An 18,551-nucleotide genomic window follows, 5' to 3' on the forward strand; every position below is an offset into this window, starting at 1 on the left:
CTGAGCCAACTGGATCACAAAGGTAAAAAGTCTGAAAGGCAGTAATTTGAATCTGGTTCCCAGTTAAAGTATTCATGAAAGGGTAATTTCTGGATGAAGAAATTAAATCTGTTTTTATTTGGCCTGTAGCAAGTGAAATACAGTACAAGAATTTTCTCCTCAGCAGTTTCAGGAGGAACATAATAATCATACCTAGGTCTGGCTGGTCTTATTCAGCACAGACTTGATTTCATGCTAATTAATTCATATTTGCCCTTGAGAATGAAAGCAGGAAGCACCGCTGCCCTCCCGCACGCCTTCACGCCAGGCGATGTTTTTGTTCATCCCTGCCTCCTGCGTGTCGCCAGTGCTTGGCCTTTCAGGGTCACCGCTGCAGGGACAGCCAGACTCCCTCCAGGTACTCCCTGTCTTTTATAAAATGTCAGAAAATGGTCTGGGCTGAGGCCAACTCCCTCATGGGTGGCGGTGTGGGAGGAATGATGGAGACTGGAGGCGAGACGCGGGACAGCTGAAGGCCACGCGAAGTTTGACTCCCCACCCACACCTCCCTTTTGCCATCCTCCTTTCATGCGCAGCTAAGACGGAGCGGCAATGCACCAAAGCTGGGAGGAGGGAGAAGATAGATAAATGCCCCATCCCAACGCAGCTGACATGGGAAGGGTGGAGTCGCGAGGAAGCAGCTGAGCGACCTGGAGCCTGCTCGGCTCATACCCCTGTTCCTGTTTTTTCCTCACACTATGCCGTGAGACAACGAAGCATAAGCTTCTGCTAACGCCTTGCTACCTTGGTCCTAAGTCAGAGACCAAGACAACACCAGCTTGTAGCTTTATTTAATTCCATCACTGTCTCAAGCTATGCTAACGTCGTGCACTGCAGAAACCGTCCCACTTCTTAAGAAGAAAATTTACTGCCTGCAGAAGAAACTATCCGCTTAAATCAGCTTAAAAGGCTCCTCGCTGAACATTTGTTTTGGATCAAGTATCGGCTATGATCTCAAGTAAACAGGGAACCAACTTCAAAGGGATTATGCTAGTTTGACTACCTGCACATTTCTCATGCAGACAAGTTTCCTTCTAGCTGGGAACCAGTACCCAAATTCCATCCTTTATTGGTTGAGAGGGGGAAGGAGATCAGTAATGAGAGCAGGTACCTTACCGGTCAACTGAGGTAAGGAGCAAAACAAGAGAAGGGTGGGGCCTCAGAAGAAAATTAAAAAAATATATACATCCCTGAACACCAAACTGAACTATATAAGGATTTGAAGCTTAGAGCCAGAATCTAGAACATAAATTTTAAAAAATTTCTTAGGCAGCACCAGGACATGTTATATTCATCTATTCAAATACCACAGCAAACAAAAGGTCTCTCTGAACACTAATACAATGCCAAATGAGAAAATAAAGAACAAAAACCAAAACCAAGAGACTTTTCTATCCAGCAGAGCTGGGCCCTCAGGCCGCACAGCTATCAACACGTCTGTTTTCTGTAGGAAAAAAACTGCTTGGGGATTAGCACTGAAAATTTCAAACAAGGGCATCTAACATACGGCATCATTCAAGCAGGGAAGTACTGCAGCTACTGACAAACGTTTCACCAATGCCACATTAAAAAACACACACACAATGGTTTCTGTGAAGGTCAGTGTTTTAGGAAGCCTGATTAAGATCAGTACTAAATAAATGGTCCACCGAGAGCTGGAAACTGGATGTTGATCTTCAAACATTTCACTTATGACACAGGAGGATTTGGAAAAAGGAATTTCTGATCTTCACAAAGCCATTCCTGTCTGATCCTCTGGAATCACAGGGAAACAGAGACGCATCCAATGCACGGAGCCATGCAAGATACGGGCTAGGAGGGATGCAGCATTTCTGTCCATAACATAATTGCTCTGAAATTTGATCTCTCGCAGTAAGCACAACATTCTCAGACTTCAAAGCTGTATTTTTGCTGGACTTTTTTTTTTTCTTACAAAAATGGGAGTTAATTTGTCTTTGGTGCATTTGAGTAACTTTTTATGGCCACGCTGCTCCGATGTTTCCCCAGGACCACAGGAGAAGTCTGCACACCAGGAAAGCGGGGCTGCCTGCACAACACCCCTCCCTCCCTCCCTCCCTCCTCGCTACCTGCATTGAGAAAGCAGCGCGAGTGAGCGAAGGGCCGGAGCTGTAGCGAGAAGGAGCAGGCGGCCTTCCCTCAGGGGCGTGAAACACGCCGGCGTCAGCCCCTCCGCTAACACGTGCGCTCACACAGCTCCTCTCAGGGGCCCCACGGGAGCCGGTGACAATAAGAGACCGAGGGAAGAGACAAAGCACTTCCACCTCGCCCTGCGCGCTGCCCCTGTGTTTGCGAAGCACGGCAGCGCTCCCCTCACGCGTGGTGCCGTCCTTCCTGCCGTGCTCGGGCAGGGGCCCCACGGGCACGCACGGGGCTCTGGGTTGGGTCAGGCACCGGGGGAGCCCCTGCACGGTGCCGCCCCGGGGGAGCCGGCTACGCACCGGCGTCCCTTCGGGCAGCTCCCGCTGCAGCCGCCTTTTGCACGAGCCCCGGCGCTGACAGCGCGCTCCTCTCCGTCCCCCTTTCAGGGACGTGCAGGAGCCCGACACCAGCTACACCGGCGACCCGGCGCAGCGGCCGCAGGTGACGTCAGTGCCCGCTTTTTTTATTTTTTCGTTGTTTTCTGTCGCAGCCCTCAGGGCCGAGTCCCCCCCCCCTCCCCCCAGTGCCGCCCCCGCGCCTTTGTGTGCACGGGCGGGGTGGGGCGGGGCGGGGCGGGGCGGGCGAGGCGCGCTCAGCGCGGCGCCCCCGCCGATTGGCCGCGCGCCGGCCGTGCCCATGATGTCACGCGGCTGGAATGCGCGGCGCGGCCCCGCCCACGCGGCCCCGGCGGGACGGGACCGGAGGGGAGGGGGGGGCAAGTGTCGGCAGCCGGGGCGCGGCGGGGCCGCCTCGCCGCCCAGGCACCGGCAGCGCTTCGCTCCCCGCCGCGGGGGTGTGTGAGGGCATCTTTCCATCCCGCCCAGCCGCACCGCGTGGAGCCGGCGGCTGCTGCGCTCCGACCCCCATGCAGACAAAGCCCCGGCGAGCTGCTCGCCGCCACGTCCCGTACCTTGTTCTTGACCTCGGCGGAGAGCCCGTACGAGGGCCCCTTGTTGAAGTGGGTCATTGTCCGCGGTCTCCCCGCTGCCTGGGGGCGCTGGCGGCGGGCGCTCGCTGCGGCGGGGCTGAGGGAAGAGTCAGCCCGCGGCCGCGGAAAGTTCTAGTCCCTCCCTCGCAGCCCGGCCCCGCGGCCCTCGGAGCCGCCCGCTCGCCAATCGCGGCGCCGGGCTGACGGAGCCCCTCCCGGGCCGGCCGGGGGGAGGAGGAGGAGAGGCCGGGACCGCCCCGCCGCCGTGCGCCGCTTGAGGGGGAGCGGGGCGGGAGGGAGACGTCAACGGGAAGGAATCCGCTGCCAGCGAGGGCAGCGCTGCCCTCCCGCACGGGGCATCGACCGCTGGATCCCCCGGGATGAGGACCCGGGCTCCGCGGAGAGCCCGGCCCGGGAGGACCCGGCCCCGTGCCGCCCCTCGGGGCTCCCCTCCCGGGCCGGGCCCCCCAGGTGTGTGAGATCCCCTCACGGGCTGTCCTGAGCAGCGAGGGCAGCGGCGGCGAGGCGTCTGGAAAGTCGGGAGGGACGCCTGCCCCACACGCGGGGTGTCCTTTCAAATAAAAATATTTGGAAAAAAAAAAGTTTGGCGTCGAGATATTTGTGGGGAAAACTAGCCCCTCGGTTGATGGGGTGGGTTGGGTAGTGGGTGCATGGTGGTTTGTGAGGTGGCCTGCCTCGCTGCCTGTCCTGCACCCCCAGGAACCACTGCTCTGCACTTGAATTTTGCAGCAAAAATCGAGGAGCGAGGCCTGGCTCAGCTCCGGCTGAAACCAGCGGGATTCTTGCAGGAGGTGTGGGGTGGGAGCCCCGTCAGGCTGCCACAGTCTTGAGGGAACTGCGGGGCAGCCAGGAGGCTGTTTGAGATGGTGGTGTGTGACTTGCCTCAGCTCAAACCACTCCACTGCTCAGCCTCTAACGAAAACAGCCGAGGCTGTTCCTAATTAAAGGAAGCAGAGCTGCCTGAGCTACCCATTGGGAAAAGGAAACTGCAGGAGAAGCCGGAAACTAAAGAATGGGGTGAGGGAAATGGTGGCTCACGTAAACATAATGAAAGTTCATTAATTTTTAGACATTAATGTTGGGAGAAACTCATCTTTCGTGACCTCAAGGGAACATACGATTTAGGGTCAGATCCTCTGAAGTCTTTGGAAATGTTTCCATTGACTTAAGAAATGTTGGATCAGAACCTTACTTCTTAATGCGCTCAATCAGTTCTGCTACAGTACACAGTGGCTTGGGAAGCTTCAGACATTTACAATGGGTATGCTTTTCTCAGCTCCATGAATTATATGTTTCATCAATTTTGAAACAAAATGTTCCTGATTAGTAGCAGACAAAAATATGGGATAATACTTTCTCGCTGAACAATCAGGTTTAAATAATGCTCAAATAAATCACTTGGCATTTTTGTTTTTTACCTCATCTGATCAGGACACAAATGCCATTTGGTGCTTTTGTTCTGACACTGTACACCCATTAAGAAAGCTACCGATCTCTTGGGGTGACTGCTGCTATTTATTCTGTGACCAGTACTATCACAGAATCATGCTTATACCCTACAGGAAAACAACAACAAGAGAGAAATATTTGTGCATAGTTAGAAATGCATTCTGTTTTGCATCCCTCTGAGAACACAAAACAAATTTAAACCCCTCAGTGCCATACAAAGCAGCTGGACCATACTGGGCAATCTGGCTCATTATGTATAAATCTCTTATCTTTGCCCTATTTTTCCACATTCCTTATTACCAAGGCTGTTTGTATGGAAAGAGGATTTGTAGAAGAATTATTCCCCACCTGAAATCATAATCCTCTTTGTGACATTGTAATAACTTCTTCAGCAACCACATGCAATATCATAAACATGCGCTGATGACTTCAGCTGGAAACTAGGAAAAAAGAGCTATGAAGAGACACAATCTGTTTTCTTGGAAACATGGACCATAATCTTACAAACATTCCTGCACATGAATTATTGTAAGCATATGTGTAGTCCTATTAAATGCCCTGAGCCTAAATTATCCCTTGTGTAATTCCACTGTAATCTATAGAATTAATGTGGCTCAATGGAAAACTATCAAACGCGCACTTTTATTCATTTTCGACTCTGTCATGGAGGTCCTATTTAGCGTCAGTGATTGAAGCCATGTAATGGGGTGACTGGCAAGTCGTCCACGTGGATTCAGGCCTAGCCCTGCCTGGGACAGATCATCTTCTCTTGCCTACCCATCTGATCCTGATAAAGTGCCTTGGTTTAATTATCTGGCTCAGCTGAGGAGGAGCTGGATGATTTCCCTGAAGGATGGAGAGAGGTTGTTTAGGAGAGCTAAACTGTGCTCAGGAAGTTCCTTTGCCAAGTCTGGCTCCAGAGGGTGATACATAAGAAGGGGGCTCTGCTGAGAGGGGGCTTGTCTAGGGAGGGGAGCAGAGCTCCTCAGCGGGTAAGGAGGTGCCATCAGCCTTGGGGCTGGGTGGGATATGATGCCACCAGATGTTTGTAGTAGCAGATATGGGTGTAGCTCTGCTTGGAGCAGAGGAGTGGGCTCCTGGGGGGGGGGGGGCTGTGCTGCAGCACAAAAGAAGGATGAAGCTGGGGCCATGCCCCTGTAGGGTAAAGGCAGCAGTGACTGGTGTGGGGAGTCCCATGCTCTGTGATTCATGGTGCTACCTGGCTGCAGTAACCATGGGGGAGCTGGCTGGAGAAAGGGTGCCTTAAGGAAGGGAAGGTACTCTAAGCTTTCTCAGTTACAACTGTTCCTTTTCTGAGCATTGAGGTTGAGGGGAGAATACTGTGAGTACTGACCTGGTGAGGCGAAGGACAAGGCTGTACTGCTCGTTTCCCCTCTGATGCACTTCAGCTGAAAGGCAAGAAGCTAAGACCTCTTGCACTTCCTCTGAACTTGGTGGTGCCTTTCCTGGGCAGTCCTGTCCCACGTCAGTGTGTTAATTAGTCCTGGTACTGTGAAATGGCCTGTCCTAGGGTGCTAGAGACACTGCTGCTCGCTAATGTTTTAGCCTGATTAACTGATATGTGGGACTAAAGTTATTAAACCAACTGCAGGATAGATACAGCTTGTGAGTCTGTCTGCAGCAAGACTTGCATCTCCCTGCTGGTTGATTCCTGTTCAGAACAAATGTTAGAATAGCACGCAGTAATATTTAAAAAAACTGCCTAAAAAGAGCTGTACAGGACAGGCAATGGTGAACCCTACCAATACTCATATATGTCCTGGATTTTTCATTTACTAAGATTCCTTTTGAAAATAATCAGTGATGTCTCCCTAGGTAAACTTAGGTAACATCTGTTGATAAATTACCTCAAATATCTATTTAAAACATTGCTATATTCATACTACTAATTGTAACTATGTGGGGGGATTTCAGGGGGTGCGCAGTCCTCCCCTCTGTGCTTTAAGGAAACATGCCATACTGTATGTATGTGGTATTGCCTCCGTGTCTAATTTAACAGACTCCATTCTCATCCTACATGAGATTCTCTTGCCTTGTAGAACAATTACAGATTGTATGAGGTGTTTGTAGCCACTCCACTCTCCTCTCAAGCAGACTATAGAAGACAATATTTTCTTGGCAGTCATTAATTCTACCTAAAAGGCTGGCATTTACAAGTGTTTCAAAAACCAACATCTGGAAAAACAAAGCATGCGTGCTTCTAACAAATACCACAAACTGAAATATGGGGTCAGATTCAGCCTTGATGGAATTATCTGATATCTATGTTCTGTGTTTTCCCTGTATTGTTTGAATAAAAAAACCTTATATGGAGACTTCAGTGACACATGCAATGCCAAAATGCTCTGAGAATTGCATAGGACCAAACCTAAAATACTGTAGTAGAAAAAAAATAAATATAAACCAAGACCATCCTTGAGAAGTGGCGGTAGTGGAAATCTCTGGTTGTGGGAAGGGTTTTTAAGCACAAGTTCTGGAAATTATGACTGGGAGCTTTAGTCTTCTTTTGGAGAAAGATTCCCCTTTGTATTTAGATTTTTACAACATAAATGTTACTCACATTGATGACGAAATAACTTCCTGAAGTGAAAATCTCTACAGATACAAATGTGTAGCGGTCTAAGCTTTATTTCACATACATATCCAGTTTTGTTTCAATATCTAAATGTTCACTTCTTAATTCACCATTTTCTTCAGTGACTCTAGTGCTGAAATCCTTTTCTGTTCTCCTATGAAAATCCCCCGCCCCGTGAGGCTAGCTGCTGATAAATAAGCTTAAGATGGACATTTGTGCTTTTTTATTTTTGAGATCCATCACCTGTTAAAATGTGATAGTTGAATTCTTACCGGTGGGAGTACAGCTAGACAACAGTTCAGTTCCAAAGTACATTCCTGGATAGAGCTTTTATATTAAAGACTAAAAAAATACAGCTTACCTGCAGCCTGGTTAGCGTTATGGATTTCCTCCCCTCCCATCCCAAATATGATTGATAGGTATGCTTCTGGTATTGGTTTTTAACTTGCTATAACTAATATACAAACAGAAGGCAAACAGGGACTTCAGATCACTTGCTATGGAAAATGGCTGAGATTTCAGTTTTCTTCTTCAAGCATAGTAACAACAAGTAAGATTGCTGGCTTGCAGTAGGTAGCAGAGATACACTTCTCCCTCCTATTTGGCAACCTCATTTCTCTATCAGTAGGACCTAAACCACTTGCAGACGATCTTTTTTGGCTAGCAAACGTGATGCCCATCTACAAGAAGGGCTGGAGGGTAGACCCGGGGAACTATAGGCCTATTAGTTTGACCTCAGTGCCAGGGAAGCTCATGGAGCAGATTATCTTGAATGTCATCACGCGGCACTTGAAGGGCAACCAGGCGATCAGGCCCAGTCAGCATGGGTTTATGAAAGGTAGGTCCTGCTTGACGAACCTGATCTCCTTCTATGACCAAGTGACGCGCCTGGTGGATGAGGGGAAGGCTGTGGATGTGATCTACCTTGACTTCAGTAAAGCTTTTGACACCGTTTCCCACAACATTCTCCTCAAGAAACTGGCTGCTCGTGGCTTGGACTGGCGTACGCTTCGTTGGGTTTAAAACTGGCTGGATGGCCGGGCCCAAAGAGTTGTGGTGAATGGAGTCAAATCCAGTTGGAGGCCGGTCACTAGTGGAGTCTCCCAGGGCTCAGTGCTGGGGCCGGTCCTCTTTAATATCTTTATCGATGACCTGGATGAGGGGATTGAGTGCACCCTCAGTAAGTTTGCAGATGACACCAAGTTAGGTGCGTGTGTCGATCTGCTTGAGGGTAGGAAGGCTCTGCAGGAGGATCTGGATAGGCTGGACCGATGGGCTGAGGTCAACTGTATGAAGTTCAACAAGGCCAAGTGCCGGGTCCTGCACCTGGGGCGCAACAACCCCAAGCAGCGCTACAGGCTGGGAGGTGAGTGGTTGGGAAGCTGCCTGGCAGAGAAGGACCTGGGAGTACTGGTTGATAGGCAGCTGAATATGAGCCAGCAGTGTGCTCAGGTGGCCAAGAAGGCCAACAGCATCCTGGCTTGTATAAGAAGCAGCGTGGCCAGCAGGTCTAGGGAGGTGATTGTCCCCCTGTACTCGGCTCTGGTGAGGCCGCACCTCGAGTACTGTGTTCAGTTTTGGGCCCCTCGCTACAAGAAGGACATGGAGGTGCTCAAGAGAGTCCAGAGAAGGGCGACAAGGCTGGTGAGGGGTCTGGAGAACAAGTCTTACGAGGAGCGGCTGAGGGAGCTGGGGTTGTTTAGCCTGGAGAAGAGGAGGCTCAGGGGAGACCTCATCGCTCTCTATAGGTACCTTAAAGGAGGCTGTAGAGAGGTGGGGGATGGTCTATTCTCCCACGTGCCTGGTGGCAGGACGAGGGGGAATGGGCTAAAGTTGCGCCAGGGGAGGTTTAGGTTGGCTATTAGGAAGAACTTCTTTACTGAAAGGGTTGTTAGGCATTGGAATGGACTGCCCAGGGAAGTGGTTGAGTCGCCATCCCTGCAGGTCTTTAAAAGACGTTTAGATGTAGTCCTTAGTGATATGGTTTAGTGGAGGTCTTGTTAGTGTTAGGACAGAGGTTGGACTAGATGATCTTGGAGGTCTCTTCCAACATAGAAGATTCTGTGATTTGTCACCAGCATGTGTGTACTCAAGTGTTTTATTCCATTTGTCAACAAAGAATGTTAACAAACATCTGCTTTATTTTTGATATTTATCTACAAGAACACTGTAGCAAAGCACACAAAGGCAATGCATGCATGGACAGTATATGTTACTAGCAATCATCCTTGTGAAGGAGTTGACAGAAGTGTATCTTCCTTTTTCTTCTTTTCTTCTTCATAAAGGAAGAAAAGGAAAAGCACTTGGCTTTCACATGCCTATTGAAGGCAGACTTTGGTAGGCAGATAACTTGGCACTGTATCTTCATGCTGTTGTTGAAGAGAACACTAAACGCCTGAAGAAATGGTGGCTTTTTCCTTAATTGTTTCTGATAGCTCTAAAAATTTCCCATGTGAAGCTCTGTTTCAGTCTCACTGTTGCTCCCCAAGTTCACCAGGCAGCTTTGCTGGCAGCCCTCAGCATCAGAAAGCCGAGGTCCAGACCCACCAAGCAGAATACGCCACAACTCTTCCTCCCAGTGACAGGACAGAGGATGTGTGCACACACTTAGAGTCCTGTATCTGCATCAGTGACAAAGAGAAATAATGAGTGGTCTTGAAAGGATGCTAGCAGGTGAGGCTATCCTAGGAGCACACGCTCTGCTTTACCAAGCTGTGCCAGGTGCAGAGAGAGCTGAGGGGCTCGGTGTGCCCAAAGCCACGGGGCACTTCCAGCCCAGCGGGACGGCACTGCTGGCCAAACACCTTAAAACTATAGAGGCTTGGTTTTAAGTGTCCTGTCTTCTGCTCTGAGCAGACCTAAAAATGAACTGATGTAAGCAGTTAATTCTGATACAGAATGCCTTTTATTGAAAACAAGACTATGCTTGAGCAGTGCTGATATTTTAAATGGCTGCTTAATTATCCAGTGATACTGTTGTTTTCCTTCTCAAAATCTGAATATGGAAAAGAATAGAAAACTTTCCCCTTACTGCCTAGTTCAGCGACTTCTTTCAATTTTAATTATCTAGGCTGTATTTTCTAAGTGAGACTGATTCCTAACCAGAAGTGTTTCCCACCTCTGACACAGTGCTCTTGAAACGCTTGAGGAAATCTTTTGCTTTTCTGTTAACTTTAGTTCATTACCCTCCTTTCAACGTTTCAATTGTAGAGCTTTACTTAGAATAAGTTAATGTAGCTTTAAAACAATACATAAGTGATATTCAGCATCCTTCATAAGATTGAGTCAAAGGAGAAACGGCTGATGAGTGTTGCACATGATGAGTGAATGGCTGAGATACAGTGGCATTTAGCCAGGGGCTCGCTACCACAGAGAGGAGACTCTGTTATTACAATAGTAGGGATCTCAAATCTGTTTGGATAAGAGAGGTTTCAAATAATTGGTGTCACTGTTAATGTACTTCAGTAGATGTTGGAGGATGTGATTCAGACTTCGGGGGAGAAAAGGGAATTTGGAATAGCTGATGTTCAGATAACTGAGACCGTACTGGAATACAGAATCCTGAGGTTTTCAGCTGCTTCATCCCAGATCATTAATCTTGTCCACTTTATGCTTGTGTTGCATCCCACAAAACTTCAGAATTTCCAGAAGATCTTGAGTGTGGGTGGCTTTTTTTTTTTTTTTTTTCCTCTTGTGTGTGGTGTGGAGAAGTCTTTTCTTTCCCAAACTGGCAGAAAGGCTTAATATCTGAAGTAGTTATTTGCTAACTTTTAATGAAAGGAATACTGAGTTTTAAACAATAGGTAATAGTAATACTTTGTCCTCTGTGTGTACTAGGTGTGCTTACTCAGTAGTAAATGCGGTATTGGAGATGCTACTGTTCTGAACATGAAGTTCTCTTGTGCATTTTGCGTGTTGACGTGCCTCCAAAAAGGGGTGGGGAGGGAGAACTCAGTGCAAGTACGGGTAATGTTTACTGGTAATGTTTACAAAGGAAGCTTATGGAGATTAAAAATGCTAAGTAAACAGACAGCTTTATTTTGTATCTGCATTCTATAATAAGCCCTCTTTACAGGGAAAAAGCTTGGAAAATGAGCGTGATATTCTAGAAATACTCATGACATCCTAGCCAGCACAGTTCAGTGTTACAGACTGGCTGTAAATTCAGCCTACACGGTATAAGAACCTTAACTGCTATGTTATATTCTGAATCTTCAAAAAAATAAAAACCTAAAAGAACTGGGGGGAGGGGAGGGTGGCAAGGCAGCAGTGATGACATCTTTCCTGTTAGAATTGTTAAATCTTTCCTAAAGTAGTTCGGAGATGGAAGCAGCTCTCTGTCTTTCCTCACCATTCCTATTCTACCCCCATTATTGTTACTTAAGGAAAAAGTTAGATGAAGGTTTTCAGGAATTCTCTCTCATCTGGAGAGAAATTAAGAATATGCTCATATCTCTGTATCGTACTGGTAAACTTGTAAATCCATGACAGAAGAGCAGAGAATACCTACATCAATAATTTACCAAAGTATCTGTTATGTGTCTAACTACAGTGAAAAATCAGATATAGCACCCATTTAGAGCCGTGCTACTTTTTTTTTTTTACAGAATTTTTACAAGTATTTAATTTAGAGCTGTTAAGATATCATTTCAAGTGCTACTTTACAAATATTGCAGCATTATTTTTATCTTGCTTTTCAGTGTAGATATATAAAACCATTAACTGTGATTCCCAGCTGTCATGCTGGTTTTTTTAATACAAATGGTTGCCTGCAAAAACAGGCCTTGTTTGCTTCTACTGAATAGTAATTTCTGGACTTCATCTTGGCAATGAATGTTAGGGAGATATCTTTTAAGCCACTGGATTTGAGGTTAGGACATTCATTTCAGTGTCAGCTGACAACCCAGGCTGGATCATAAATGAAAAGCAGGGGTGTTCGATTGCACTATATAACAATAAAGCAGGAAACACTAATTAGCAGACTACGGTAACTGAAAGTAGAATTTACAGTAATGCGAACCGAGCAGATCCAACTGATACAACACTACAAATACCCATGCTTTCTTAAATGAAGTAGAGGGGGGGTTGATTTTTAGAAACCTACTGTGCACCAAGGCATAGAAGAGGCACAATCAGGCACAACAGTGCAAACAGTTTTAGCTATCTACTCTCTTCAGTTCCTCCTCTGAAATTATTTATGACTGTTCTGACCTGCAACTTCACTGCATGGATTAGAATACTTCCTAAGTCTTAATCTCTATAAGAAAAAAAAAAGTGTGTGTATATATATATATATATTAAACAAGTCATGACACAGTTAGTGTTATCTCCTGCATACTGCAAGGACAACTTCATCTACGAATACTATCTCTCCCTTTCTTTATGAATGAAATTTGTACAAAATCTCTTGAAAATTGTACAGTTAAGTCTAAATTGAGTACTTGAACCCTGTTCTGGAAGACCGCAGTGCTGCACAGTCATGAATATCTGATCTGTGTTCTTGGAAAAACTCAAATGAAATCCTCTGGGTGGAATAGTGATGAGAATATGGTAATACTGGAGTAGTGTCTGTGCTACCATTAATGAAGCATCAATTCATGGTAGTGTGTAGTGTGTATAATATCTTAATTGATGAAGTGGTATAGCTTGTTTGAAACAGCAAACAACACTTGCAGAGACCCCCCTACTTTCTCCATTTTTGTCTGTTAAATATTATTCTTGCCTCAAGTCTCTCTCTGATTAGATAGTAAATTTTAAACATCTCATTTAGCTTTATTCTTCAGGTATAAGCAAAGATAGCAAAAGGCATGTGTAAAACTGTTATCAACAAATAGATCTTTGGATACATGCATGGTTAAAGCCTACCAGTGGCATAGCTAAATGTGGAATTGCTTATTTTTGTTTCATGCGTATTTGTCTGACCCACTAACTGTAATATAGAGCATGCTAAACTCTTTCTGGAGTGGGGATGTAGAAAAAAGAATAGAAGCTATTGAATGAGAAATTTTGCACTGTGCAGGATAGTCACTTGAGTTTAAACAAACGTGTCAGCAGAGGCTCATCTTTGTGTAGCATGTGACACTTTCTCTTCGTTATCCATTACCATTGCAGCGTGAAACAGTAATGCAGATGAAAAATGCTGTCTACAGCTATTGCAGTGGAAGCTACTGGTTTGCCTGTCCTTCACAAAGCTGTTTTCTGCAAGATGACTTCTGCATCAAAGTAATTCCTATTGACTTTAACAGTCCTGGTCATAAGAGTATCGTTATGCTATAAGGAAGTATGGTGATAAAAAAGCAAGTCACATCCAAGTTTCAGGAAGATCTAAATTCAAAAAGTTGCAGAGAACAAGAAGGGCTTGACGCTTACTTTCCTGCATTCTCACTCGCCCCCCAGAACTATCAGACACTTATTGGGGCAATGTGCACACAGCCTTGGTGGGGGTTAATGACAGGAGTATCAAAGAACAGAACGAGCCACAGAGCTTCTTCAAAGACTTTACATGGTATTCGCTTGTGCTCTGACACTGTGACCAGTACTAGTGGTCTTCTAACTTTTTACTGTCAGGTCTAAAACAAAAATATAACTCAGTCTTGTTTAAAAATACTATTTTTCTGAAAGGTCTTGCTTTCTGCTGTAGAACTTGTTCAGTCCCACAATAGACACTCGCCAGTGCAATACTCTGACAAATGAGCTCCACTGAAATGATCTTTGCTCATCCCATGTAAGCTGTCCTTCTTTCACACAGCTTTATTAAGTGAATGGAAGACTGAGCTTGCTGAAACTATAATTAAGAAGTAATGTCCTAGGGAATGGATATTTTAAACATGACATTTAACAGCCAGCTTGTAATTACTTTCATGAAATTTAGATTCATTTCAGGAAACTAGATGCAGATTAAATGTTGTATGCTCTATTCCTAGTGCTGATAAACATCTAATACATACTCCAATGATCAAAGCTCTTGCATACATCACAGCTGGTGATGTCCCTTTCTTTGACTGAAAGGAAAGACTCTACCTATGTCCAGACTAACAGCAAATACATTACTGCTCTGCCCTGAGAGCAGTACTGCATTCAATTGTAGAAAATATTCATGAAGAAAACATTACTGCTTATCCTTGCTATAATGTCTTACATTTTTATCTAACATTGGCTATTTTATGTTTCTGATTTGCAGAATACATTGTAAAGCAAAGGAAAAAAGTGACTTTTTAAAGCTTCAATGTTTCTGAAATGTATGACCTAATAGTAGTCTGCCAGGCTTTAACAAAGCACAGCACTGAACTAGCAGAAGTGAGGTGAGAGCGCTGTCATTGCAGTCCTTGTGCATTTGTGTTCATTCCCAGTGCCGCCGTTTAGTGAGAGAAGAAGTTCCTTTAAAGAAGAAATGAAAGCTGTGCAAGATCAGCGGCTTGTATCTGCACACTGCTGTAGCTCCCTATCCTCCTAAGCTGACTGTTGGTTTCAGATGCGATCAATACAGGGAAAGACAATGTAAACAGATGATTTGAGGGGGAATTCAGGTACTGTGCAGATAATGTGTTTGAGCTACCATTACGGTATCTAGCGCAGGTCTGTAGTCTTCATTTCCATCGTGAAGATGGAGGACACGCAGTCTTTAAAGAGAAATGTTGATGTGTTCGTGAGGTGTTCGTGCTATTTGCAAAGGACTTATGTGTGGGGCAAACAGCTGTTCAACTGGGTTGTGCCAGTTGGTACTGAACCAAGCAGAGATTTGTGTGCCTCTGTGGCTGGCTGTCTCAGACACTCTTCCATGTAAGCGACCTATTTTCTCTATTGTCCCAAGAAAAAAAGGTTGCTTCTTGGATGCAATCTGTGATACCACGATGGCTAAGGCATGCTGTTAAGCTTACTTGGGGCTGAAAGGAGGAAAAGATGGTCTCACAGGACTAAGTTGGGTTTGTTTATGCTCTGTGGCCCCTTGCACAGATGCAAGAGTATCTTTGGCTTTACAAACATGATTTGTAAACATCTCTAAATTGGTCTGTGTGCTATTTGCATAGGTCAATCTTTTGTTTCAAGGCACTAACTGGCTGTCATTGTTATGACAGTGTTCTTGCACTAAAAACGGGTGTCTATAGATTTGTGTGAGAACAACCTCAGAAGTTACCTTTGTGATTTTGACTTACTGTCCAAGAAATTTGTTTGTCCCCTGAAATCATTAATGGTTTGTAACATGCTACAGAGCAGCATAACCTTATTAAAATGGTTAGTGTGAAAGTTAAAAGCTATCTGCTTTATTGGCTGAAAGTAGATCAGCCTGTTTAGATTTCTTCTGGCATAACATAGAAATAATCTCTTAAGCTGTTTTTATCAAGCATCAGTTCTCTTCCCATATCATTATTTTATTGCAGTCCAACTGGCACTCCTCGTTTATTTTCCCTTCCTTCTTTTAAATAAAATTAACCAGCTTTTATTGTATATGCACTATGTGTTTTCCCTTAGAAGACAACCAGGTCAAAAGTGAAACAACTCTGAATATTTAATGCTTGTCAACTAATGCATATCTTGATAAAACAATCTGATAACTAAAACTCATTTTAAATTTTTAAGTTTTAATTTCCAGGCTAGGACTAAATGAAGGAATTTTTGGATGCCTTCTCTTCTCTTTTGATTCTTTGCCAGTTTTGATGATGGTATTTCAATAAAGTAATATTTATTTTCTTTGAAAAAAATATATTTATTCCCTATTTTTCTTTAAATCCATAAGATACTGTTTTCCTCTTTTGGACATGGAGAAAGAAGAGGTAATATATGACAGAGGTTTGGAGTGAAATTTATACAACACAAACTTGTTTGCTTCTATGTTAATATTTAAGGGAAAGAATGAGACACAGCAAAATGCGAGAAGCTAAACAGAAGGAATCTAGTCAGTGAACTCTAAGTCTTTGGGGTAGATTGTCAGGATACTTTTTTGCATTTCACTGCTGGGAGCAGGAAGAATGCAATTTTCCTTCAGAACAATGACAGTTTGGCTGTACCCACCTACTACAAACAAAAGATAAGAGCTAGTCAATAATAAAACGATAGTTGACTTCGGCTCCACGGCTTTTGGAGAGAACTAGCAGTTACTTGAGATAATCTTTTCAAGGAAAAGTCAATCTGGTTGATAAGAAAACTTCCTTGAACAGAGTTTAAGCCAGGAACTCTTTTCTGTACTCTGCATGGTTACAAATGCAGTCTCTTGCTGAAGGCTTTGGTCAAAGTCAGTCTGTGATCCTTCATTTCTGAGCTCTCCTAAGTAGTTCTAGCTGCTTTAACTTTACACACTTCTGTCATTTCTAACCCAAGTTTTCGCTTACTAAGACTGATTATAAACTGCTGAAATGTAAATTTCCTTAACTCAAGTGGATGCCTGAGCCAGTAAGCAGTAAGGAAAATAGCTTCAAATACAAGGAACTGGGGTATTGTCCCACTCTTTTATGGGCTCACACCCAAACTGATTATCCAGATTAAAAAACAGTTTGCATTCACTGCTTTGACTCAGTTTGGTCAATCTGGGAAATTTAGTGAAGAACATGCTTTTCAGGGAACACAGGCAGAGATTCTTTTGGCCTTGCTCCCAAAGGTTGGGAGGGAAGTAAAGGGGAAAAAGTCTTCCCAAGACCTTGAAGATGAAACTCTTCCACATGAGAAGGCCTGGAGCAGCTCAGTTTTTCAGAGCAGTCTCTTGAAAAGAAATCAACTGCTACTTTCAGAGCACTTATGTGTGGGGTTACAAGTCTAAACAGGCAAGTGATTTCCTTCAGCAGCAGTGGTTACTACGCAGGTGATAGATGGAAGAACACTCTTGGAACTCTCTGGTGTTCAGAGCCAAACTCATAAAGTTTATGAACCCGTCGTTTGAAAGCACACCAAACCCCTAAATCCAGCCCTGGGCAGGGCCGTAAGGGGCAACAGAGCAGCCAGAGATGCTTTCACAAAGGTATAAATCTACAGCAGGATGAAGGATGGGATATGTCCTGCTTTGCTCTGAACAGAAGCAGCACGTGAACTCCGTGCTGTTGGAGCCTTGCCTGTGTTTATGCGCTGGGCGGCCTGGGAGGTGGCCGTGCTGCTGGGCCAGCAAGCGATTCAGGCACGGATGCGGTGCATGAATGGGAGCATTCATTGCCGTTCTCTTCTCATGCTTCTCTGAGCCTCAGGGTGTGATCCTGTGCTGCTGCCCCTAACCAGGAGCGGAGGAAGAGGCTGCCTCTGTCCTCCTTCCCCTCTACTCCAGTTTCCTTGTAAAACTAAAAGCAAGGTTCAGCTCAGAGAGCACCGATCTAAAATAATGTGCCGTTAGCCATAATAAAGTCCAGCCTATCTCCAATTTACTGAACTATCTGCAACTGTGTAGAAAGTCCTGATAAGATAGTCCTCACACCACTTTGAGGGAGGGAAAAAAAAAAAAAAAAAAGATGTTAAGCAGATCAGAACTGCTTTACTCAGGTCATTTTCAAGGACCCGAGTATATTTTGTACAGATCCCTTCCCACGTATTCTTAACCTATTAGCTGCTCTTTAATGTCAGACGCAATCTGGGGTAAAAACCACAAAAAGTGTCTGTTCCAAACTCACATGTGACCACATCAAGGGACTCTAATTGTGTCTCTCCCACAGCTCAGGATTATTAAGCCTGTTGGACAGGTTATAACGGCTGGTTTCCCCACAGGGCCTCGCAATAGCATGACAGTCATTTTCTACTTAATGTTTTACAAAAAGCAAAATATTCTTCTAACTCCTGTTTCCTAACAGCAGGACCCACAGTTTCTGTTCAGCTGAATGCCATCCCCCGTTCCCTACCCGAATAACTGCTGCAGCTTTCTTGACATCTGACACTGAGGAAAAGGCTTTAGAGTGCGAGTCTCCTTCCGTGGCAGCACGAGGAGCTGCTGTTGGCTTCACCACAATGTCTGTAAAGTATTTCTACTTTTCTTTGAGCTTTTTTCTTTGTATATGTTTCTGTAGCCAGACACATAGCTCTGTGTGCACGCAGATGACAGATGTGTTTATATTGCTTTGGAGGTGGAACAGTGTGTAGAGTTACATTTTGCCAGATGAATGTGAAATACTAAAGTAGGCTTCACATGCTTAGCTCCAACAAAATAGATTTTTAAAATGGTTCCTATGGATAGCATACCGTTTTCCATGACAGAATCTTAAGTGTGTATCATAATGCTGAAAGTAAGGTGCTCAAAATGAGAAGGTAGGATATACTGAAACTCAAAGTCCCTGTATTGGGAAAAGAGAAGGGAATCTCTGTTCCTTCCCCTACAACAGATAGTAAGGCTTTTTTTTCCCCCTCTATATATTAGAGCGTGAACCAGTTCAATTCTTCCGAGTGACAGTT

General features: G+C 45.1%; 1 protein-coding gene across 2 annotated transcripts in view; it reads right to left on the bottom strand.

Annotated features, from left to right (window-relative positions):
* The window catches only part of LOC121074165 (calponin-3), a 60,949-nt gene that overhangs the window by 20,067 nt on the left and 22,331 nt on the right, over positions 1 to 18,551 (bottom strand). Inside the window, exon 1 of one of the 2 annotated variants that reach the window (XM_040565882.1) lies at positions 3,110 to 3,327. The exons of the other annotated variant lie outside the window; for it this stretch is intronic. Coding sequence (XP_040421816.1) covers positions 3,110 to 3,166 — 57 coding nt within the window. The 5' untranslated portion in view covers positions 3,167 to 3,327. Of the gene's footprint in view, positions 1 to 3,109; positions 3,328 to 18,551 lie in introns of those variants that run through there. 2 annotated transcript variants of the gene reach the window in all.

The sequence above is a fragment of the Cygnus olor genome, chromosome 8, assembly GCF_009769625.2.
Source record: "Cygnus olor isolate bCygOlo1 chromosome 8, bCygOlo1.pri.v2, whole genome shotgun sequence".
Taxonomy (NCBI): Eukaryota; Metazoa; Chordata; class Aves; order Anseriformes; family Anatidae; genus Cygnus; species Cygnus olor.